The sequence below is a fragment of the Toxotes jaculatrix genome, chromosome 11 (genome assembly GCF_017976425.1).
Source record: "Toxotes jaculatrix isolate fToxJac2 chromosome 11, fToxJac2.pri, whole genome shotgun sequence".
Taxonomy (NCBI): Eukaryota; Metazoa; Chordata; class Actinopteri; family Toxotidae; genus Toxotes; species Toxotes jaculatrix.
The window spans coordinates 90,001-113,275 of NC_054404.1; the positions used below are offsets into that span (position 1 = coordinate 90,001).

General features: G+C 47.2%; 3 protein-coding genes across 7 annotated transcripts in view; 1 reads left to right on the top strand and 2 right to left on the bottom strand.

The window, feature by feature from the left end:
• The window catches only part of LOC121190021 (echinoderm microtubule-associated protein-like 4), a 19,435-nt gene extending 16,688 nt beyond the window's left edge, over positions 1-2,747 (top strand). For all 3 annotated transcript variants that reach the window (XM_041050561.1, XM_041050562.1, XM_041050563.1), the window contains 2 exons: positions 70-200; positions 366-2,747. In XM_041050561.1, coding sequence (XP_040906495.1) covers positions 70-200; positions 366-821 — 587 coding nt within the window. In that variant the 3' untranslated portion in view covers positions 822-2,747. The remainder of the gene's footprint in view (positions 1-69; positions 201-365) is intronic.
• A 1,015-nt stretch (positions 2,748-3,762) lies between these two features.
• Positions 3,763-5,094, bottom strand: wu:fj16a03 (uncharacterized protein LOC335475 homolog). Its single transcript, XM_041050186.1, has 3 exons — positions 4,936-5,094; positions 4,224-4,325; positions 3,763-3,920 (listed from the first exon to the last, which is right to left on the bottom strand). The coding sequence occupies exons 1-3, from the start codon at positions 4,979-4,981 to the stop codon at positions 3,835-3,837; spliced, it is 234 nt and encodes a 77-aa protein (XP_040906120.1). The 5' UTR covers positions 4,982-5,094; the 3' UTR covers positions 3,763-3,834.
• Positions 5,095-7,893: 2,799 nt separating this feature from the next.
• On the bottom strand, positions 7,894-21,396 carry LOC121189692 (protein quaking-B-like). 3 transcript variants are annotated; one of them, XM_041050073.1, is made up of 7 exons: positions 20,924-21,396; positions 17,467-17,603; positions 17,207-17,323; positions 15,761-15,904; positions 13,073-13,160; positions 12,598-12,916; positions 7,894-10,706 (listed from the first exon to the last, which is right to left on the bottom strand). In XM_041050073.1, exons 1-7 carry the CDS (start codon positions 21,063-21,065, stop codon positions 10,508-10,510), a joined length of 1,146 nt encoding a protein of 381 aa, XP_040906007.1. In that variant the 5' UTR covers positions 21,066-21,396; the 3' UTR covers positions 7,894-10,507. The 3 variants fall into 3 exon arrangements, with proteins under 3 accessions (XP_040906007.1, XP_040906004.1, XP_040906005.1); XM_041050070.1 differs by having other exon boundaries at positions 7,894-12,916; XM_041050071.1 differs by lacking the exon at positions 15,761-15,904 and having other exon boundaries at positions 7,894-12,916.
• Positions 21,397-23,275: the final 1,879 nt, after the last annotated feature.

Here is a 23,275-nt window from a genome sequence, read left to right on the forward strand (position 1 = left end):
GCCCCGCTGAAGGTTCATTCCAGGAGGCTCCTCCCATGAATGAATGTGTGTGTCTGTGTTGTGTCTCAGGTGTGTGGCCCGAGGGTTCAGATGGCACCGACATCAACGCTCTGATCAGATCGCACAACAGGAAGGTGATTGCTCTGGCCGATGACTTCTGTAAAGTTCACTTGTTTGCCTACCCATGCTCCACCCCCAAGGTGAGACACACACACTTATAAACACTCACATCCTGGTTTTATTATATAGATTTGGACTGTTATTGGAGCCCACTGTACCTGTACAGGTGGAGCCCACTGTAACAGGCTCACGCACACACATTTTATATAATTATTTTCAATAATCAATACTCCGTACGTCTGCAGGCTCCCAGCCATAAGTACAGCGCCCACAGCAGTCATGTGACCAATGTCAGCTTCCTGTATAACGACAGTCACCTGATCTCGACGGGGGGGAAGGACACCAGCATCATGCAGTGGCGTTTAGTGGAGAAATCTTCGCTCTCTCTCACCGATGGCCTCCTCTCTAACCCTTCCCCCCGACGGGCGGACCCCATCTTCACCCCACCCCCTCCCACTGCCGCCGCCCCTGTACAGGAACCCGACCTTCCTCCAACAGCCAACGGGACCCAAGAACCCTCCCCAGAGACGCCGTCCCCCATAGAACTAGCCCCGCCCACATCAGAGTTAACACCACCTCACTCTGAGTCGACTCCGCCCCCCTCCGACAGCACAGTGAGTCTGAAGGACAGCCTGGAGCCAAGCGACGACACGGCTACGCCCAGTGATGAGGGCCTGCCCCCCCTGACTCCTCCCTCATAGAGTATCTGTGTGTGTGTGTGTGTGTGTTGTGGTACAGCTATGTTTGTGAGGACATTTTGTATCAGGACTTCAGATGTATGTTTGAGGGTTCACACAGGATATCATCATCTCTGATGTCCCACCAAAATAAACCTCCAGAAATTCACAGAGAAGTGGCTGCAGAACTTCATTCAGAATTCTGCTGTTTTAAGTTTCCTTCAGAGTCACAGTGATCCAGTGAGTCTGTTCATCCACGGGTTCACAGCTGATCACAGCTGCTCAATCAGCTGATTGATTAATGCCACAGTTTGGAGATTAAGTGGAATCAAGTCGAGTCCAGAACTGTTAGTGGTCCTGTTGTTAGTGTTGAGGGGGCGGGGCTACAGTCTGCTAGCGAGGGTCCTCACAAGTATAGAAGTACAAATGTGTGTGTGTGTGTGTTGGGACTCAAACCTAAACCTATCCCACCAATCAGCTGTGTCCAAATAACTTTTCCTTAAGTTTCACAAACATGTGATGTCACAGTTTTAAACACCTGGAGAGTCTGATTTACCTGAGAGGAGACTTTACCTGACACACACCTGGAGACTGTCATCCTTAGTTTAGTTGTTTTCTGCCTGTCTGTCAGAGAGGGGCGGCACCTGGTGAAGGTGAAGATGACCCACAAAAGTGAGAATTTTTGTTTTTGAGTCAAAATGCTTCAGTTTTACAAAACACAGTCTTGTGGGATGAAAACTATAGTACAGATGAGACAGACGAGACAGACAAGACAGGTGTGTCTCAGGTAAATTTTCTTCCATTAGCAGAACAGGTGAGCAGGAAGTGTTCAGGTTAGAGTCTTAAATGTCTTTAGAAACTTGTTGTTTTACTCTTTGCAGAGAGAATCTGCCTCTAATTGAGTTTTAAACAAATGCCGATTTTCGATTCCTAATAAGTATTGATCAAAGGAAGGAGCTGGGTTTCACAATAAAAGCCTTTCACAATGAAAGACACTTCATTAATCAGCCAATCATAAAGGTTCATGTTCTTTAGTCTGTTTGGTTCAGATTTTAAATCTTTGAGAAGCTATCACCTGAGGCAGGTGAGAATCGGTCATGAGAGTTGAGATATTGAGCTGAAGTAAACAGGAAGTAAACGAGAGTAAAGTGGAAACATGGAACCTCCAGAGTAAAAGCTGTGACTGGCATGTTTTGTTTTTAAAAATCAGACACATAATCGACAGCAGTGGGTCAGAGTGAGACGTCTCTCTGTCAGAGGATCTGTGTTTGTATATACTGCAGATGTCTGTGTGTATATTTCTGTTCACCACCAGGGGGCAGCAGCTCCTCAGCTACACTGTAAAACTACATCCAACACTCACATCTCTCAGCCTGGCAGGTAACAGCGCACACAGGATCCTCTCCTGTGATTGGCTGGTTTTCTGTGACTCACTGAATGACTGCTGACGATGACTGTTTTTGTCTCTTCTGGACCATTTCTGTTCAAACGTTTTCTGAATGTCGGGATGATGATGTCACTCCGGGGGGGGGGGGGGGGGGGGGGGGGGTCGTTGGATTCATGCCTTTTTAATACTTGTCGGTTTATCTTCGTCTTTTATACACTTGTCTCGCTGAAGGGCTTGTACAGAGTTCAGGGATTCTCCTGGATGTTCAGGCAGGGACGGGGATAGACGTACGGTGTGATCTTAAAATGCGGGGGGTGGGATTGTGGGGAGGGGGAGGGTCTTTTGTGTGTGGGCGGGATTAGGGGTGGGGTTTTGGGAGTTTCTGGATTAAAGTGTTTATTTTTCAGCATTCAGTAACGACATTGATATTCATGATGCTAATGACGACGATGTTCATGTGACTGTTTTGAGCCAATCATGTCTTCTCTCATGCATTCCTGTCAGACGACAGACTGTAGTGAAGATTTCAACAAAAAAAATGCAAATAAATATTTAGAAAACTGCATGTCCTGCTCTTGTTGCCGTAGCAACAGCGACTGTCCAGGTGGACCATGGGTTTGCTTTACAAGTCACCCGTCATCCGTCAGTCACCGAGTCCAACCGGTCTGAAGCTGCATTCAAATTTTCTAATCCACGTTAATGAAGCTTCCATCAGCACGACGACAAACCTGAGCTCGACGAAGACGAAGATTCGTGCTGCTTTACTTTGATTCCACAGTCTCGGAGCAGGCGTCCCTCCTGCTCTGTGGTCCTGGGTTTGTATTTGGTGTCTTTTCCTTTGTTTCCTTTCCCTCAGGAGACAGACAGTAGCAGGGGAGTGTCCTCCTGACTGAGCCACACCTGAGCTGAGTTTCACTCAGACATAAGAGAGGCTGGTGCTCTCTCTCTCTCTCTCTCTCTCTCTCTCTCTCTCTCTCTCTCTCTCTCTCTCTCTCTCTCCCTCCCTCCCTCCCTCCCTCCCTCCCTCTCTCTCTCCCTCCCTCTCCCTCTCTCTCCCTCTCCCTCTCCCTCTCTCTCTCTCCCTCCCTCTCCCTCACCCTCTCTCTCTCTCTCCCTCCCTCTCCCTCTCCCTCCCTCTCTCTCTCTCTCTCTTTACGTTTACACTTTACGTTTTCTTCCACTTTAAATAAAGGTCATTGATTGTTCACCTGTTCTGATCTTTTCTTTTAGCTGTGAACTCTGAGCTGGTTCATCACAGTCTGACGTCTGTTAGTCACAGACACACACAGTGACCTTCAGACCCACGAGGAGCAGATCTGCTGTTTGTTCCTCACTCTGATGTAAATGTTATTACTCATTCACCATCACAGGTCGGTGACCTGTCAGCCAATCACTGTCAGCTGATTGATCTGCAGCCTGTTTACTCGGGCGGTGAGTAACCAGGTGAGTCCTGTCCCTCGCTGGAGTTGGACATACCTGGGTACTCAGGTCTCAGACGACGCCCTGTGAACCCACAAGCTGTAAATATTCATGTTGACACACTGAGCTCAGACAAACAACAAACTTCATTCTGGGAAATATCACGCAGCTTCTAACTTTATTTCACATTGTGCAGTGTGATGATGTCAGTGTGTCCTGGGCTGTGATTGGTCAGGCGTTGCAGAAGTTCGTATGGCAGCAGGTCCAACCAATCCGAGAGCAGTTCTCCAGCATGGTGCAGCCTTTCTCTCCACTATCTGCAAACAGGGAATCGTGTGAGCCGTCACACAGCAAACGTTCTTAAATCCACGTCATGTTCTCACAGAGATTCAGATGGAACGATCTGATTAACATCCACATCTGATGTAACAGTGAGGATGTAGCTAAAACTCACCTGTGGACTTTTCTTATCAACAAAGTTCATGTTTACGTTCAGTTTTTCAACAGGCTTGAATTTGTTTTGGTGAGTGAACGTAAAAAACAAAGATAAAGAGCTGAAGGACACACACCTGCACGGGCATGTCCTTCAGAGGACTGAAGTGAGCAGGTACAGGACTTACCTCTGGTGTAGCAGGCCTGTTGGAATTTGCCATTGCACTTCAGCGGCTGGTTGTTGAGCATCAGGAAGTCATGACCGAAACACTGAATGTGAAACTGTTGTGCTGCGAGACAAAGAAAGACGAGGCCCGATCACGTCAGTGCCCGAGTTAGAAACAAAGTTCTTTTCTTCACCTGAAATTATTCGTCCTGGATCATGAAGCAGGTTCTCACCTGGTTCAGTTCTCTCTGGGTTTACCTGCTCTGAGCTCGGTCATGTGACAGAGGCTGAGTGTTAATTACAGGCAACATGAGTAAAGTCCTGAATACAATGTGAGAAGAAACGGTGACACCTGCAGGTAAACTCAGGTACAGTTCATCCACAGGTGAGATTCAACCAGGTGAGACAGAGTTAAACCTGAAGTTATCAGGCTAACTACAGATCCTGCTTTGTAACACGTGCCATGGATCAGCTGAGATGCACCTGAACGAGTGTGTGATGTGTTTCAGTGAGTGTGAGGTTGAAGAGCAGCTGCTCTCAGTGTTAATCCTCAGAGTCCTGCTGACACGAACCGAAGCTTCTCAGTCACTCCTCGCTGTGTGTGAACGCTCAGACGGGATCCAGCTGTGAAGTCATGCTCATACACGAGGCAGCAAAGATCAACAACAACAACAAAGCGAGGAGCCACCGTGCACAGCGCTGCTGTACCTGCAGATTACAGAGTGTGAGCGTACCTGAGCAGAGCGGCAGCAGCAGCAGCAGCAGAAGGTAAAGCTTCATGTTTCAGGTTTTCTGAGATGAGCTGAACGACACTGGGCTTTTATCCTGTGAACACACACACACACACAGGTCAGCGCTCAGATAACTGATCTGAAGGCAAACGCAGCTGAACTCATGTTCGTTCACAAACAACGTTGCTGTGTTGTTTGTGTAACCTTTGAACTCCAGTGCGTCTGGATTTCAGCTGAGTCATGTTTTGATTTCATGTAGAAGGTCAGCTGATTTTACTTTAACTTTATGAGATAATGATGAAGTAACAAGTTAATACTGAAGTGCGACCCACAGTCTGACCCCAGATCAGATCAACACCCAGAAACAGTTGTCTGTGAACCTGGCTCCTCGGGGGGACCCTCCTGCTGATGGTGGGGGGGTTGTTCTCTGATTCTCTGAGTTTTACACAAACAACGAGAATAAACTTCCTTCTGAACTCTCTGAGCAGCAGCTACAGCATTTGTCCTGAGGGTGGTGCTGGAGGACGGCTGTGCACAGAGACCAAACCTGGGTCGATTCCCGCAGGTCAGCAAACCCCCCTGAATGGGAGTTTATAATATTAGTGGGCCAATCAGAAGCTGAGTCTGAAAACTGGAGCATCGGGCAGGTGGCCTGAGGACGATGGCCGACCAGAGATCAGGAACAGCCTCTGGAACAGACCGGGACCCTGGATTCAGGGTCTGACATGAAAACCTGGACTGGGACTGGCTCCAAACACAATCCTGTTTTTAATCAGGGTTTAATTATCTGGAGACAATTTTGTGGGAAAACTAATGAAAACAAGCAGATTCATTTATTTAAAGTCGCTGTAAAAAGTAATGTAAAAAAGAAAAAATGAAAACCAAATCGTTTTAGCTGAGAAGCTGAGAGCGGCCAAGCTGCTGATCACGTTTTAAAGGAAAAGTTCACAGTTTGTCAAGATGAGACAGAATTTAGTTTAATAACTATATGAACTTATTAAGACTCAGAGCATCAACGTGTTTTTATCTCTGAATCACACCGACGTTAAACCATCGACTTTAAAAATAATCAAATCCTTTGATCTTGAGCTAACGAGATAATTCATTCGTGACGCTGGAATAAGTCACATGACCATGTTGTGGCCACTCTGGGCTTCTGTAGAAAAACAGGTTCCATCTCTGCGTCAGTGCTCAGGATAAAAACGAGTGTACGTTCCTCTGATGATCTCAGGAAATAGAAGGAAACATCTTGTTCTGTAGTGAAATGAGACAAATTTGTAAAAAAAAACAAGACGTCAAAGAAAAGTTTCATTCATTATTTCATCTGATTCCAGCATTGATCCAGTTTCCATCCTGAACAGCTGCGCTTTGGTTTTGGTGGTGTTTGGTGGAGTTTCTGAAGTTCCGCCTGTTTGTTCTCTGGACTCTGAGTCCAAGGACAGCTGGATGTCTCACCTGCCCCCTGTTGTCCAACAGCCTTTCTCAGTTCCAGGTTCGTGGGTTCACACCGTCCTTGCTTTGCAGTGATTCAGTGCAGGTCTGCAGCGATGTTCAATCCTGTGTCTGCATTTTACTGCAGAGACCAGAGGAGCAGGAAAGGGCAGGCAACCAGCAGACAGCAGGGTCATCTCTGGGTGAGGTCAGAGGGTTAGTGGGCAGGGCCGGGTCGATGTTAGGAAGCAGAACAGGAAGAAAAAACCAGAAGAAGAAAGGTTAGTTTCAGCTGGGTGACTTCTTCACCTTTAACCACTGAACAATAAAGATCCAGCCACTTCAGAGACCAGACAGTCCAGAGAGACCGGCGTCATGTCTGGGTTAGGGGTCAGGGGTCAGGGGTTAGGGGTCAGGGGTTAGGGATCCTTAATTTCATGTGAAATACAGCTTTGATTTTCGGTGAAATGACAAACGTGGGGAAAACCCTGGGAATCTGACAGGATCTCATCATTTCACAGGAAACTGGGCCCAGTGTCTGAAACTGGAGCAAGATCATTCTGAGCCAGTAAAAAACATCTGGCTCTGCAGATGTGGACGAACTGAATCACAGAAAAAAAGTGAGAGAAACGAGCTCTGTGCAAAGAGAAGAAGAAAAAGCTGAAATGAAATGAGCAACAGTCAGAGACAGATCTTCCTCTGGTTCTCACAGTAAAGCTGCAGGTTGGAGGACTCCTCCCTCACTGTAGGTGGAGCTGCTGAGTGCAGCCTTCAGTTAGTCTCCTCCTAATCAGGATCAAGTTATAAAAGACACCTGTGATCTTTTGTCCCTTTCTTTTGCCTCCTGTTCTGTCCCTGCTGTGGCTGTGCAGTTTTTAACAACCTGCGCTTCACCTGCACTCTTGCTGTTTTGCCCCTGCTCTTTTTTAGATGTAGCTTGCTTTTAGTTTGCCCCTTGTTTTGCCCCAGTTTGCCCCTCAGTCTGCCATTGATGGACCTTTGACCTTTTGAGATTCTTTTCCTTCTAGGCGGGGTGTTACTGTGGAGAGGGCTGTTCACTGCACTGCACTGTGGACTGCAGCGTTTGCTGTGAGGTCAGTGTGATTTGCTGCAGTGAGGGTGAGTAGTGGAATCTCTCCCTGTGTGGTCTGCCTCTGCACACTCTGCCTGGTGTTTTAACTTGAATTTTAAAACTTTAAATATGTCGTCCTTTGTTTTAACTGAATGTTGAGGCCTTCCTCTTTTTTTTCACCTTTTCTTTTCTTCTTCAGCAGTTCCATCAGTTCCAGTCTTTGCTTGTTTTGTTGTGATTGTTAAATACATTTAGAAATCTCTCAGTAATGTACCTGTGTGTTTTGTAGTATTTATGCTAGGAATTTCCTGGGGTGCAAGTCTCCAGGTGGTGCTGTCTGTGATTTCAATCCTCCCCTCAGTGTCCCTCGCCACAGACAGCAGTGAGACCACACTTAGCACCAGCTAACGTGTTAGCCAGTGACAGCAGCCATGTTTGGGCTTCAGCAGGTGATGGTGAATATGATTAAAGTGTAAAAAGCTTTTTTATCCTTTTATTCAATATTTTTTTTATTGGCTTTTGAGAAGAAACATTTCCAACGAACATAAAATCTTTGCAGTGACAACACGAAGCAACACAACTCGTTTTGTTCCTAAACAGGTTTGATGCTAACAGCTTAGTTTAAACTCTATCGTTCATAGAAACGTGCATATAAACAGGAAACTCTCGTCTTTCACATAAAGCCCTAAAACAGAAAAGCTTTTCTCTAAAGCTGCTACGTCGTCTTCCTACAAACAGCCAACATTATAGGCCTATTTCATTTACATTCCTGCTTTATACTTTTCACATATACTTATATCTGTTTGTGTACATACCTTAACAAGCCACAAGTAAATATTCGTCTCTTGGCAACAACAAAACCAGAAAAACTGAAAAAATGTCTCACGTGGAACTTTTTTTTTTTTTTATCTAATTCTTTCACACTCGTCACCTTCGTGTCCATGAAGTGACCTGAAGCTGCTCCAACACTTTGTTGGAGGTTTTAAATTGTCTGCTGTGCTGACAGAGGATGAGGACCAGGAGCTGGAGGACATAACGCTTTGTCTCAGACCTGTCATCCGTCTGTCCACTGCCATCACAGCCAGACACCAGTAAACACAAAGTTTTACGGGTCGCGCCTGAATGCTAGCCACCGCAGACTGACGGCGTCCCACCCGACGGTGTCACAGACACGTAATAATTAAATCCTGTCGGGTCGAGTTCTCACCAGGTGTAGGTTAGAGTACGTCGAGTTTAGAAGAGAAATCTGCTGATGTGACGAACGAGTCGAACGTTTCCGAGGCGGGTTCACACCAGGACTCTGTGTTCTGTTAACTGTCAGTGTTACCTGTTACTGATTACACTTTGATGGTTTTAGTAACTAAACCTCATAAAAACATGTTTTTCCTGTTTCTTTCTTCACAGGATTTTAGCTTCTGAGATGGTTTAGGACGGTTCGTCACTGCTGATGGGCCTCACAGTGAGTCTCTCCCATCCAGTGATCTGATTGGTCTACAGATGTGGTATTTCTCACGGGAGCCATGGAGATGTCACAACGTTCTTTCCCTAAATATGGAAACTTTCTGGAAATATTTGCAACCTTTTTTGGAAATATTATAATTTTTCTATTCGTTTTTCTGAAAAGAAAATTTTTTCTTCTTTGTTTTTTGCTTTTTCTGTTTTTTTTCCACATGAATGGTCAGGACATGTTTTCTGCTGCTCTCTCAGTGTGAACAGGAACCAGTACGAACTTATTTATTGTTGGAATCAGTGTTTTAGATACAAAGGACAAATGAAAATGTTTTTCCAGGTGTGAAACCTTCAGGTCTTTGGGCCAATTGCTGCTCTGTCTCTGAGGAAACCCAGCTGACAGGAAATCCAGTTCAAACGGGAAAAATCTGCGTTCGCTCCTTTGACAAAAAGTCCAACTGAAATTTAAAGACCTGCTTTGTGAGCACTGTTAGCTAACGTCATGTTAAAGGTTGAGAACTTTTATTTGTAACATTTGGTAAATCCTCCTGTTGTCTGTGTCCAGGGTTAGCCTAGCTTAGCACAAAGACTGACAGCAGGAGGGAGCCGTTAGCTTAGCTTCATCAAAAGGCAAAAACATGAGTCTGTTGGTAAATATTCTATTTTCAGAATAGAAACTGTGATACTGTGGTTTGAGTGCTAATACCAACAATACCCCAAGCTATGCTAACATTAGCAAGATAACGTTTGGCCAGTTTTAGCGCATCTGTTTTACACAGCTAGTTCTGGTGGTGCAGAGCTGTAGAGGCTAACAGTTTCCCTCTGCTTCCAGTCTTTGTGCTAAGCTAAGCTAAACCTGTCCTGCACACAAAGATGAAACTGAAGCATCAGATTCAGGAGGAGCAGGAGAACAACGCAGATTTATTCAAATGTTTGTTTTTAACACGTCTCTGAATTTTTGTTTGAAGAGTCCATCATTTGTCATTAACATTATGGTGGATTCATAAAGTCTTTGAAATAACGGCGCAGGAAGTCACTTTAGACACGTTTCTAACAAACCCCTGCAACATGCATTTTCCCCATCACACATTTGGACTGCGTTTCCCAGAAACCACCTGTTCTGTTACCTGCGGAGCGTTTTCACACCTTATCTGCTAAAATGTTTTTGGTGCTTGTTAAATGTTGAAACGTTTGAGTGTTATGTGCAGAAATCAGCAGCTCAGCAGGCGGATCAGCTGTGACCTACACAGGTCTAACTGTCACCTGACCCTGGGATTCAGCATGTTACAGGTGTCACTCTGTCACCTGACCCTGGGATTCGTACACACAGCTGGGACGTGGTGTTCATGTCGACGTTCAGACGATGGAAACGCAACGTTTCTGTTGGTTTGAATGTTTTCATTTGACTTTATTCTGTTTCACTTTGGGTTTGATTGATAAAACTACTGTTATTCACTGGTTTAGTTTTGAATCCCATCATTCCCAGTCAGGATTTTATGTTTGTTACATAACGTGTGGAGCAGCGAGGGTTCGGCTTTGATCCGCCTGCTGGTGGATGAACTTCTCAGTGCTGCAGCTTCATGTGGACCTGAGCAGAACTCTGTCAGACTCTGGTGGACTCTGTTAAACTCGCCGCTGGCTGTTTGCGTGAAAATGCTTTGAACAGACACCAGCTAAGGCAAAGCAGTGAATTGTGGGAAAGGCAGGTGCGAGGGGGTGTGGTCTGAGGGGGATGGACCAACCACGGCCTGCGGTCGCCACCCTTCGGTAAGGATGCACACGCGGCTCGTGTCTCCGAACTTCAGCGGCCGCCGCACCTGCACTGGATCACGCACACCACAAAACATCACGAAGGACACGGATGCACCTGTCCACCGCGTCACGACAGTTCATGCAGGTACGCACAGGTATGTCAGCATGTCATCACAGCTACGCAGAGAAAATCATTAGAAACACAATTAAGGCACAAAGTGACACAGAGTCTGGTTACAGGTGAGATCTGAGAGGCTCTCAGGTGATTTAACAGGTGAGTCTGTGATGTCATCATGCAGACAACGTCCTCAGAGGTGCTGCTGTTTGATTGGTTATTGGAGCAGAGGATGAGGGCCACAGTGAGAAGCTGCAACTCTTCCAGAAAAAAGCGTCACAGTTAGAAAACGCAATCATTTCATGAGGAAAAGTTTTTATATCTTAAGAAAAAAAATGGCTCCAGAAAAAAGCTGCAATAAAATCAAGTTTTACAAAACGATATTTTATTTATTAGGTTTTAATACTCTGTCACACTGAGCTCAGTCTGAGTTTCTTCTCAGAATATTGTTTGGTGTAATTAATTACTTCAAATATTCCAGTTTAATACTGACTCATAACGTCATATGTACAAAATATTCTGACTTTTTTCTTAAAATTTCGACTTTATTCTTGACTGTGACCCTGATGCTCTGCTGAATCGTTACAACCAATCAGAGCTCTGCTGCTCACCTGATCGACAGCCAAGGTCTGAAATGGTTTTGAACACAATTAAAAAATTGTGCTTATTGTTCTACTTTCAGTTTGACAAGTGTTGGTCTTCTGGTTAGAGCAGAACTCTGCTGCTGACATGTTGGTGGCGTGTTGGTGGCGTGTTGGAGGCGTGTTGGCTTCAGTTCACTGTCTCAGTTACAGATTCACAGGCGTTGCATGTTTCAGTGCAGGAAGCTACAGTCACATGATGCATAGTTTTCAGTTGTATCATCAGTTTAAGTAAAACTGAGGTTCGGTGTGTGCGACATGTCGACAGTCGTACAAACATCGTACCTGAACACCTCGTTCACAGTAAACATTACAAACATGATGGAGAAGCCGAGCAGCGCCCCCGTGTGGACAAACAAACTGAACAAAAACTTGGTTTCACACGTTTCCACATATTGGATCGTTGTTAATCTGAAACTGTTGTTTGTTTTCATGGTTGAGGACAGTGAGGACAGTGAGGACAGAGACCGTGAAGGAAATCAACTCTTACCATCATGTTTCAGCATCACGACACTTTGTGGACGTACGTCGATCTTTAAAGTAATGTCCTTTTGCTGCAGCATCTTCAGGTCAGTCCGGGCCCTGAGCAGGAGCTGAGGGGTGAGTGGATCTGAGCGTGCTCAGTCGCACATCTGATCATATCAGTTTATAAATCACAGCTTTTTTTCATGTTTCCTGAAAAGTTTTGACTTTTTAGTTGAAACGTGAAACTGTTTTACGTTTTTTTCAAATATCTTTCTCTTTGAATGTTTTACTCTAGATTCTATTTTAGGAAACCAGCTTAAAGAATGATGTTGAATTTGATGAACAGAGAAGCAGACATTGCTGCTCTGTCTGTTGTGAGTGAGTTTCTGCAGTAACTGACACGTCTTCTGTTCAGGTCCAGCACATTCTGGATTTCTGGATTTGTTCTCAGGTTTTCCTCGGGTCAGTTTAGGATCAGGTCGAACAGTCTGGACCTGTGACGACTTCCAGTTTACTGCTGATGACTCCGTCCAGCAGGGGGCGCTGCTGCACTGCAGGTTTCAGTGAACGAGGTGTGTGTATGTGGCTGTTTGTGTGTCTGAGTGTGTTTTGTGTGGAGGAGGTGCGGTGCGGAGGCAGAGGAGCACTTGTTTTCTCCCTCTTAGGAGGCGTGTCTGAGGAGCAGCGTGGGGGCGGGGCTCCACTGGCCGTGAGAATGGTGATGAGGAGTGGGGGAGCACTCGCAGGAGCAAGGGGGGGCGGGCTTACCTAACACCCCAGCAGAGTCCAGGGGGTACTCCAAGATGGAGGCCGGAGCTGCTAGAGTGTACGGGTAGTCGTACGGCGCCGCGTAGATCAAACCAGACTCAGGCCCCACCCCTGGCATCAGAGCCGGCGTCCCATTGGGTAGCACCGTCTGAATCTGACGAATCAGCGGCATGAGGGTGGGGCCTGTGGCGGCAGGTGTACGAAGAGTGGTGGGTGGGGCCAAGACAGGAGTGGGGCCAGAGAGGACACGAGGAGTCTGAGTGGACGCTGCAAAAGAAAAGGCAAGGGAGGCTTGGGGGGCAGGGGGGGGTTGGGGAGACCAGGGGGGCGGGGGAGACAGGGTTGGGGAGACCGGGGGGGGGGGGGGGGGGGGGTTAGACAGTTCACTGAGTGGTTAGACTGATTGGTCAGTCTCTCTCACTCTGATTGGTCAGAACAGTCTCTTACAGGGTTTGACGTTAGCGTCTCTGTACGTCCCGTTCAGGATCGCCAGCTCCATCAGCTGCATCTTCTTCAGACTGTCCTCCCCCTCCGCCTGAAACACACGAGCCACAAGTCAACACATACACATCGTGGGTCATTTCATGAGGACAGATCGTCCTGTCGTGTCCATCCAGTGTCACATCTAAACTGAACACCTGCGGTGCCAGTGAAGCCGAGACACAGACAAGGAACACCTGAGAACGTCAACCTCACAAACACTAACTCAGCCTCAAACTCGTCTCCGTCCGTCAGCGGCGATTAAACCAACTGAACTTTAACTGCAGCTGTGACCGACGACCGACTGACCACGCTGCAGGGTTTCAGTTTCCACGAGCCCAAAGAGTCAAACTCACCTGCAAACAGGTAAATGTCAATAAAATGAAAAACCCACAAATTATCCTCAGCTGCCTGAAACGTGACGTCAACACTGTTTCCCATAAAGCTGGACTAAAATATGTCTTTATTGATCAGTCTCTTCAAACGTGATTACTGATGCGTATGAATGAAAAGAATGTCAGAAAACAAAATGATGTCATCGTCCGTCAGTAATGTTATGTTTTTGTCTTGTGGTTTCCACTTTTATTTTGAAATCTCATCTCCTCTTGTTTCAGGTAGCTTGCCCTTCCTTCATGTTTCTGATTGTTTCCACCTGTCCCACCTGTCCCCTGTGTCTGTATATCATCCGTGTCCCTTTGTTCTGTGCCACTTCGTCTTGTCTCTCATCAGGTGAACCAGCGTGTTATTGTCGTCACTGCTCTTCTTCAGGTTTTGTGTTATGTTGTACTTCTTCTTCTTCTTCTTCTTCTTCTTGTCTGAGTTCGTTTTCCTCTGAAAGAGTGATTTCGATTCTTTGGGATTTTGTTTCCTCGTCTTTTTCTGTTTGAATTCTTATTTACGCTGCTTCTGATTCTGCTCATTCTCCTCCGAGTCTCAGTCTCAGCTCAGTCTCAGTTCAGTCTGAGCCTCAGTCTCAGTCTCAGTCTGTCTCAGTCTTTTCTCAGTCTCAGTCTGTCTTTACCCAATCTCAATCTCAGCTCAGTCTCAGCTCAGTTTCAGTCTCAGTCTCAGTCTCAGCTCAGTCTCAGCTCAGTCTCAGTTCAGTCTCAGCCTCAGTCTCAGCTCAGTCTCAGCTCAGTCTCAGCCTCAGTCTTTGCTCAGTCTCAGTCTGTCTTTGCCCAGTCTCAGCTCAGTCTCAGTCACAGCTCAGTCTCAGCTCAGCCTCAGCTCAGTCTCAGCCTCAGTCTTTGCTCAGTCTCAGTCTGTCTTTGCCCAGTCTCAGCCTCAGTCTCAGTCTTTGCTCAGTCTCAGTCTGTCTTTGCCCAGTCTCAGCTCAGTCTCAGTCTCAGTCTGTCTTTGCCCAGTCTCAGCTCAGTCTCAGTCTCAGCCTCAGCTCAGCCTCAGCTCAGTCTCAGCTCAGTCTCAGTCTCAGCCTCAGTCTCAGTCTTTGCTCAGTCTCAGTCTGTCTCAGATCAGTCTCAGCTCAGCCTCAGCTCAGCCTAGGCTCAGTCTCAGTCTCAGTCTCAGCCTCAGTCTCAGTCTCAGCTCAGTCTCAGTCTCAGCTCAGTCTCAACTCAGTCTCAGTCTCAGCTCAGTCTCAGTCTCAGTCTCAGCTCAGTCTCAGCTCAGTCTCAGTCTCAGTCTCAGCTCAGTCTCAGTCGGGACAGATGATTCCAGATTGATGGGAAACAGGTTCGATGACGTGCGACTCACCTTTAACATTTCAGCAGCTGTAAAAGTAAGAATTCCTGAACACGCAGTGACGTAGCTCCGCCTAAAAATATGTGACGACTGCAAAATGTAGGACATTTGAGACAGGTGAGACAGGTGAGACACACTTGTCTGAATGTGTAATGATAATTTCTACAATGGCAGATATCATTACTGATGTGATTACCTGCAGCTGTTACACCTGTCTGAGACTCACCAACTACTTCATTAACTAATGACATAATTTCCTTTTCCCTCCAAACACAAAACAGCTTCTAAGCTCACTCCAACATGAAACCAACTTCACAACATCCCAGTCCAACTTTCTGTCAGGTTTGAACACACACACACACACACACACACCATGATCAGATTCTCTTCCTCTTTTTCCCGCCCAGTGACAGAGTTTTCCTGGCTTCCCATTGGTCAGATCGAGGATGAAATGGAGGAAGTGAGAGTGGAGAACGGAGGATCAGCAGAATCACTGTACTTCCTGTCTCACTGACACACACACACACACACATCACAGCTTCATTCAGGAGTGGGTAGTAAAATATTTCCCCTCCTTCAAAATAAAAGTTAAAATAAAGCTTAGAACTGCCTCAGACGAACCAAAGCCAGATGAGCGTCACCTGTTCAGGAGCAGGTGAAGGTTCGTTCACTTCCTTCATTAACATAATAACCAGCTCTGAAACGTCCGGTCACCTGTTCTGATCCGTGTGTGAAGTTTCATTCACAAAGAGTAAAAAGAGGAAGTGAAGTGTTTCAGGTGAATGAGCAAACAGAACCCAAACGAACGAGCTGTCCTCAGATCCCAGCTAAGGAGGACGGTCCGCCGTCTGGCGGCATCTCAGATGAAACCGTCTTCACTCTCAGACACAGAGTTTATATTTCTGTGTACCTGATTAATACGCTTCTATCAGAGGTCAGAGGTCAGAGACTCACGGCGGGCACCAGCAGCTTGTTGACCTCCTCCGCAGCTCGTTTGAGTTTGATCTCGGCTCTGTTCTGAGCGTCTTCCACCGTGATGAGGACGTGAAGATCCTCGTTCAGGTGTTCCCAGTTCGGTTTCCCTCGATTCTGCTCCTCCTGCACACAGGTGGACACAGACAGGTGTTAGCTGGAAGTTGCTAACCATGCTCAGTGGATGTCTGTTAGCAAAGTGCACTCTGGGAGTTGTAGTTGACTTGAGTAGTATAGAGAACACGTTAGCTCGTTTGTACTCATTTGTTACAGGACTGTAACCGCCAGTCACGTGACCAGCGTCAGAGCGAGTAAACCGAGCAGCAGCTGCTGTAGCTGATGAGCACGAGCACATCTGGCTAACATGAACAGCTGGCAGCTCAACATACACAATCCACACGTCACCAAGATTCCAACACCTGCCTGTACACTGACACGCTGAGGTCTTATCTGCCCGGCAACCTGAGGAGCTGCAGCTGATTGGACAGTCATTCCCCCACACACACGAACAGATGAGCTGTGATAATAAATAAGTTGTGTGTGTTTCAGCAGGAAGTCAGCGAGCAACAACAAACACATCCAGCTCTCACTGCTCTCTGTCCTCCTCCCCTCCTCCTCTCTTCTCCTCCCCTCCTCCTCCTCTCTCCTGTCCTCTCCTCCTCCCCTCCTCTTCCCTCCTGTCCTCTTCTCTCCTCCCCTCCTCTCATGTCCTCCTCCATCTGGTTTCAGTTGACGTCCTGCTGTTCTTTCTGTCTTGTGTGTCTCTGTAAGCGTAGCAGGTGGCTAACCTTGTTAGCAGTTGTGTGTTTTTGCAGCAGTTTGACCTGAAAAGTTTGAAATTGTTTCCATCTCGTTTCTTTCCTCCTCATCTTCACTTACTCCATCAGAGAGCTGACTCGCTGGTGTCGCATCAGGAGCTGTTAATAAAGTTGTGTTCACTATCTGTGGTCTGCAGTTAGCAAACAGACCGGGCTCTGGACCAAAGAGACATACGTCAGCACCTGATCGGCTGATCCTGACGGAGTTTTATAAAACATAAAACCTTTTGAATGTTTCATTTGTATTGATATGTTTTGTTTATGTGTTGTGGACGAAACATGTGGATGAATTTCAGGGGCTTTTCGACACAGGAAACAGCTGTACAGATGTTAAATACACTGACATCATCAGGACAGGTGAGAGCTCATGGACGCGGCCGATTGACCTGAAATCACCGGCCAATTAGGTGGCTCATCTAACTGTCAATCACCGTGATGTCACTGAGGGAAATAAGACCGTGAGCGCTGTCGGCAGGTGAGGGCAGACAGGAAGTGAAGATTTCGTTATGATGATGTTGTTATTCAGTTTGAACGACCTCTAAGGTTCAGTCACTGCGTCAGTTGGTCCCCGAGAGTGACCCCCACCCCACTGTGTGTGTGTGTGTGTTACCTTCTTCTTGTCTCTCATGGAGCCCCTCCCTCTCACCATGATCTTACATCCTGTTTCAGCCTCCAGCTGCTTCGCCGTCAGACCACGAGGACCCAGAATCCTCCCCACGAAGTTAAACTGATGCAGAGGGAGGGAGTTACCATGACAACCAACCAATCAATCAGCCAAGACAGCCCCTCTAAACAGACCTATTCATATTCTGACTGGACCAATTGCTCTGTGGTAAAGACATTAACACAGACACACACACACACTCTTACATCAGGGAACTCCTTCACGGGGACGTAGAGTTTCTCCTGCAGTTGGACGGTTGGACCGACGGCGTCCGGCAGCTCGCTGCTCCTCTCTGATCCGTTCAGCGTGTCGTTATACATGTCCTTCCTCACACGGCTAATCTCTGAAACACACACACACGTTCAGACAGAGCCTCTGTGCTCGGCTCAGAGACGAGTTCACGGTTTAGAAAGTGTCCAGAACGAGCAGCTCCCACCGTCTGTCTTCTTTAGAAATAAAATCCTGCATTAAACCAGAAACCAGGGGACTTACTGTTCAGGGTGAACTCTGGGCAGGCATCTTTATTTCATCCTAACATTCCTGAACAATCAGCTCATAAAATATTTCATAGTAAATGCGACTATTGTCTAAAATAATTCTCCACATTGACAGGAAGCAGGAAGCAGCTGACGTCCATCCAGCAGGACGCCTCCTGAGCACGTCCCATCTGAGGTTTCCTCAGTACTGCAGGTGGCCACAGGCAGTGTGGGGGCGCTGCATCTGTTCAGAGTCACAGTGAAGCTGCTGCCAACTCCTACAGGAAGTGACAGTATCCCAGGTAACTGTTACCAAGACACCGCCCGCGCCATCACTGACTTTCGAACCCCCAGTTTATTTTTTCCACACAGTGCATGCTGGGAGATCTAATGAAGCTGTCTGTGTGCTGAGTCAGCTCAGAGCAACCTCACACAGCCAATCAGGAGCCAGGACAGTTCAGTCCGAGCTGGTCTGTGTCGGGGGATGGTTTCACTCGTTCACTCACCCTGGTGACACAGGGCGTAACCCTGGTAACACAGGGGTTACCGAGGGTTTATCTTGTGCTGTAAACTGACTCAGTGACGGAGGAAACACTCAGTAAAATCATTTTGTTTTTTTCTTGAGTTAAATACAAAATCACTGAAAACACAGAGACAGAATCTAAAGTAAAAGTACTCGTGTAGAATAAGTGTTCATGTGTTCATCATCATGTTCAGCTGGTGAGAGTGTAAACCACTTGAATGACTGAGGTTCATCTAAAATAAGTCATGTGATCAGAGGAAGTCAGGTGATGTGATATAAAGAGTGAGTTCTTAGGAGCAGGCTGAGGTGGATGAGTCAGCACTGGACTGGACTGTCACACAGGACGCCGCTGGTTACTTCCTGTTTCAGAGTCGTCACGGTTCTTTTATCCTCGACCTTAAACACCGGTTTGTTGTGTTTGTAACTGTAACCATGGCAACAAAGGTGCAGTACAGGACAGGTGACCTACGTTAGGACGGACGACTTGTGCTGTGTGTGTGTGTGTGTGTGTGTGTGTGTGTCAGGTGATTTATGGTCTCTGTTATTAAGACTTTTGACTCACACACACACTGACTGATATTATTATTACTGAGATGATTGTTAATGTGACCCGTCCTCAGAATGCAGCACAGAGATCAGCTGCTTTCTTTTATCGTACTTTTGGAAAGACTTTACAAACAACAACAACAACAACAACAACAAACAAAGACATGACAACATGATGCATTTTACATCAGTGTGATTGAAACTATCGATCACAGTCTGACAAATGTTCATCAAACTGCCCAGCGATGCATTCAATCCTCAGCTCAGTGTGTGTGTCTGTGTGTGTGTGTGTGTGTGCGTGTGTCTGTGTGTGTGTGTGCGTGTGTCTGTGTGTGTGTGTGTGTGTGTGTGTGTGTGTGTGTCTGTTTGTGTGTGTGTCTGTTTGTGTGTGTGTGTGTGTGTGTGTGTGTCTGTGTGTCTGTGTGTGTGTGTCTGTGTCTGTGTCTGTGTGTCTGTGTGTTGCCTCAGGACGAGCTGACACAAAGAAAAAGTGCGGAGGAAAAAATGAGGAAACGGGACAAAAAAGCTGAAACAGAGTGAGACCTCATTCAGATTCTGTCTGTGTCAGGTCACATGATGCAGTCAAACAGCCAGGACGGGCCCCGGGACACCGTCTCCTCCTCTCTGCCTGTTAGTTTCACAGCAGCTACTGCAACCACTGTTAGCTAACCCACAGCCTAGCTAACGTTAGCATTACTTGCCGTCTAGCTGTTTGATGTGTGTCATGTATTTGTTTGCTAGCACCGTGGAATCGTTTGGGTTGATGCAGAATTCAGCTAATGTTAGCTTCCTTGTTAGCTTAGCTGCAAACCTACAGTCCTCTCCTCTGTCTCTGTGGCTGTTGAGAATCAGCATCTCCACATCCGAGGACATAGTTCTTCACAGGAAAAGGGTGGTTTGCCGTCTCCAGTGGAGGAGTTCAAGAATCTTGGGGTCCCTGAAGAGCGAGGCGGATTTACCGGTCAGTCTCCGTCCCCACTCTGACCTGTGGTCATGACTGAAAGGACAAGATGTCGTATACAAGTGGCTGTGATGAGTTTTGTCCACAGGCTGGCTGCCTGCTCCCTTAGAGACAGGGTGAGGAGTTCGTTCAGCCGGGAGGGGTTCGGAGAACCGCCGCTCCTCCTCCACAACGAGAGGAGCCAGCTGAGGTGAGCTGAGCTGAGGTGAGCTGAGCTGAGGGCAGCATCGCCCGTCCTCGCCCCTCCCTCTCTCACGCCTTCATAACCTCCAGACTCCAGCAGCAGCATTCTCCACGGACTTCCCTCTGCCTCTACGCTACATACCGACCTGAGCTCAGCTGTCTGTCAGCCCGGCGGCTCACCCACACTCCAGAGACCACATCACCCCGTCCTCAAACAGCTGCACTGCCTCCCTGTCCACTGCCACATCCAATACAAAGTCCTCCTCATCACAACTCAACAACTGCGTTCACACACAGGTCGCTGCGTTTGAATGATGACTGATAAAGTTTTTTGAATCTCCCTGCACTGTCACACGTCTGCTGTCATTCAGAGGCAGGTCCACAAACGCATCACTGGACAAGAACAACAAACTGGAAATACCAAGTACAAGTCGCTCAGAGTGAATGTGCTGCTCACAGACCAACAAACAACTAAACACACACACGTCATGTTATTTCCCCATTTAACTGATTTTAATCATCCCTCTGCTGTGTGTGTGCGTGTGCGTCTGTGTGCGTGCGTGCTCTGAGTCTCCAGGTCCAGATGTTTCTGATGCCTCGTTAGTCTTCACCTGTCCTCTGATCAGCAGGTGAAACAAACTGAGCCTCACGAAGTTTAAGGTCTGAAATTCTCACTGTAAAACAAACAGATGCTTTGTTGTTGTTTGTTGTTGTTTACGTTACGATGTTTTTCTTCATGGACAGAAACGTGTATGTCATATTTTGGATTTTTACCAGTGAAACAGTCTGATGTGTATCTGAGCTCTGAGCTGACACGTTTCCTGTTCACTTCCACTCTGGATCCTGGACGTTACTAAGTTTTTCACTCTTCACCTTAAACTCTGAGTTTTTAGTTTGGTAGACAGACAGGTGTTCAGACAGACAGGTGTTCAGACAGACAGGTGTTCAAACAGACAGGTGGCCCCGGCTCTTACCCTCATCCAGCAGTCTCTCCAGATGCTGGAAGATCCCGCAGAAGTTCGGCAGACTGCTCATCAGCTTCTTGTCGTTCATGAGCTGCATCAGATAATCCGGACTGGGCCTGGGCTTCTCCTTCCCCTCCATCTCCCCCACCATGGTCAGCCCAACACCCCCCAACACAAAATACCACACAAAACACACAACTGGACCCGGATCACCGCGGACTTCTCGTGTGTGCACACAGCATGAAGGCAGACCCGGACCCGCTGCCGTTTCTGTCTCTTCTTATTCTGCTTTTAATCCCACAAGTTCTACAGATCGGCCTGTGACTCCGGCAGGTCACCGGACCCGGGTCGATGCGGGACCGGCCGTGTTTTCTACCGTAATAGGCTCCAGCAGCTCCGGCTCTGCCCCCGGCTCTCTCCCCGACACCTCCCGGTGCTCAGCTGCTGTCTGTCGGCGAGTAGCGGCTTCGCGCCGCCGCTCCGTCCGCTCCTACACACGCGCGCGCGCGTACGCATAAGAACAGTGAAGTGCAGGTGCAGCAGGGTACACGGAGCTTCCGGTTCGAGCCTTCAGAATAAAAGCCAGTGGCTCAGTGAATCTCAGTTCTTTGTTCGTTTGGGCCCAAACTCCACAAACAACGTTTTGTGTTACAGAATAAACGAGATGTCCAGTTCAGAGTGGGCCAGATGTTTGCATCGTTAAACTAAACATCTGGAGGTTTTCTCAGTAACACAAGCAGCTTTAAGTTTCCTGTAGTACGCTGCTTTGATTCAGTGCAGAGGAACAGGAGTCCAGACAGAGACAGTTCTGGATGCAGAAGGCTGGTTGGTTGGACTGAGCCGGGCCCCTGGAGTGTGGGACCGGAGACAGACAGCTGGCGCATGAGAGGTGGCAGGAAGCAGAAACTGGGTCAGACAAACAGGGGACTAAAGCTGAGACCGGACTGATGGTCTGGTTCTGCAACAACACAGCAACAAGTCAAACCAAGACAAGCTGGTGCAGAGACACTGGAGGCTGACTGGACAAACAGCCTGTGTCTTTGACCCTCTGAGTGGACCTGCATTGAAACACATGGGATCCAGCTGTTTGTCCAGATGTCCACAGGTCTACAGTTTGAGACGTAGTTGGCTGCTAAAGTTCTGATGTAAATGGACGTTCGTGTCTCATGATGATGGATAGGACTTTACAAAGACACACAGTGTTTTACTGCTGATAAATAAAAAAATAAAATGCCCAGGTCCCACAGAGACACCACACGGCCATCTATGATGAGACATCGGTCAAACAGAGGAAACTAAATCAAACATTTCCTTGTTTTTAATGTTTCTTTTATTTCATGCTTTTAACCCAGCTTTTATTTTGAAGGCTTGTCCCAGCCTTCCTGTCCTGCTGTGTGTGACTTGACGAATCTCAAACTGAAAGTTTTACACATTAAAGTTCGTCAGTGTAAACACACGCACAGCTGAGACCAGCAGTGAATCAGTGAGTCCATAGAAAACCAGCTGCGTTCATCACATCTGAATCTTTTTCATGTAGAAATATCAAAATGTTCAAATGTTCAAGCTGCTGCTGATTTTCCTCCGAGTCACTGGAACACTGCGATCCAGGTTCCACTGCGATCCTGGTTCCACTGCGATCCAGGTTCCACTGCGATCCAGGTTCCACTCTGAGTTTGACTGAAGCAACTTTTTCTTTACACACGTTTAGTTTTCAGTTACATTGTCTCACCTCTTCTTTAATATGAAGAAATGAGACGACACACACACACACACACACGAACTGACCTGTTTTATCTCAGTAAATTATTCAGTTTTTTTATAAAAGATAAAAATCACATAAAAACAAACATGAGAGAGAGAGAGAGCCGGCAGAGTGGGGGTCTCTCGCCCGTTCCCAGGCCTCAGTGTGAAGAAACTTCATCTGAATCTGTTGCTTTAAAAACTTTAATTGGCTTTAATTTAATGGTTTTGCTTCTTTTTCATATGGAAAAGACTCGCCCCCCCCCCCCCCTCCCCCGACGCCTGGGAGCCCCAGAAAGAGAAAAGACATGAAAGGACAGGAGGGGAGGGGGGGTCAGGCTGAAAACTCGTCTCTCAGAGCAGAAACTTCACACTCAAAGAATGTTTCAGCCACTTTCCCCTGAACTCTGTCTGTCAGGCTGCACACAGACCTGAAGCTTCCCTCTGATTGGTCAACAGGCTGAATCAACGCACCTGCAGGACCCTGATGGGGTCATGTGACCAGACTGACATTGAATCAGAGCTGAAGACAAGACAGAAGGACAGAGGTGTTTTTAGTGTTCAGTCAGAAGCAAAGAAGCTGTACTGCAGAGTACTCTGTAAGGTTCTGCAGGGTTCTGT

Bases quoted from the DNA above. Each gene is read 5' to 3' on its own strand.
- LOC121189692 (XM_041050073.1), bottom strand. From the start codon at position 21,065: ATGGTGGGGGAGATGGAGGGGAAGGAGAAGCCCAGGCCCAGTCCGGAT. The intron at 17,324-17,466 runs GTAAGAGTGTGT...CCTCTGCATCAG, and splicing joins CCGTGAAGGAGTTCCCTGAT to TTTAACTTCGTGGGGAGGAT. The intron at 10,707-12,597 runs GTGCTCCCCCAC...TGCGTGATCCAG, and splicing joins GCCCCCCCTTGCTCCTGCGA to TGCAGGTGCGGCGGCCGCTG.
- wu:fj16a03 (XM_041050186.1), bottom strand. From the start codon at position 4,981: ATGAAGCTTTACCTTCTGCTGCTGCTGCTGCTGCCGCTCTGCTCAG. The intron at 4,326-4,935 runs GTACGCTCACAC...TTTGTCTCGCAG, and splicing joins GCTGCTGCCGCTCTGCTCAG to CACAACAGTTTCACATTCAG. The intron at 3,921-4,223 runs GTAAGTCCTGTA...CCCTGTTTGCAG, and splicing joins ACAGGCCTGCTACACCAGAG to ATAGTGGAGAGAAAGGCTGC.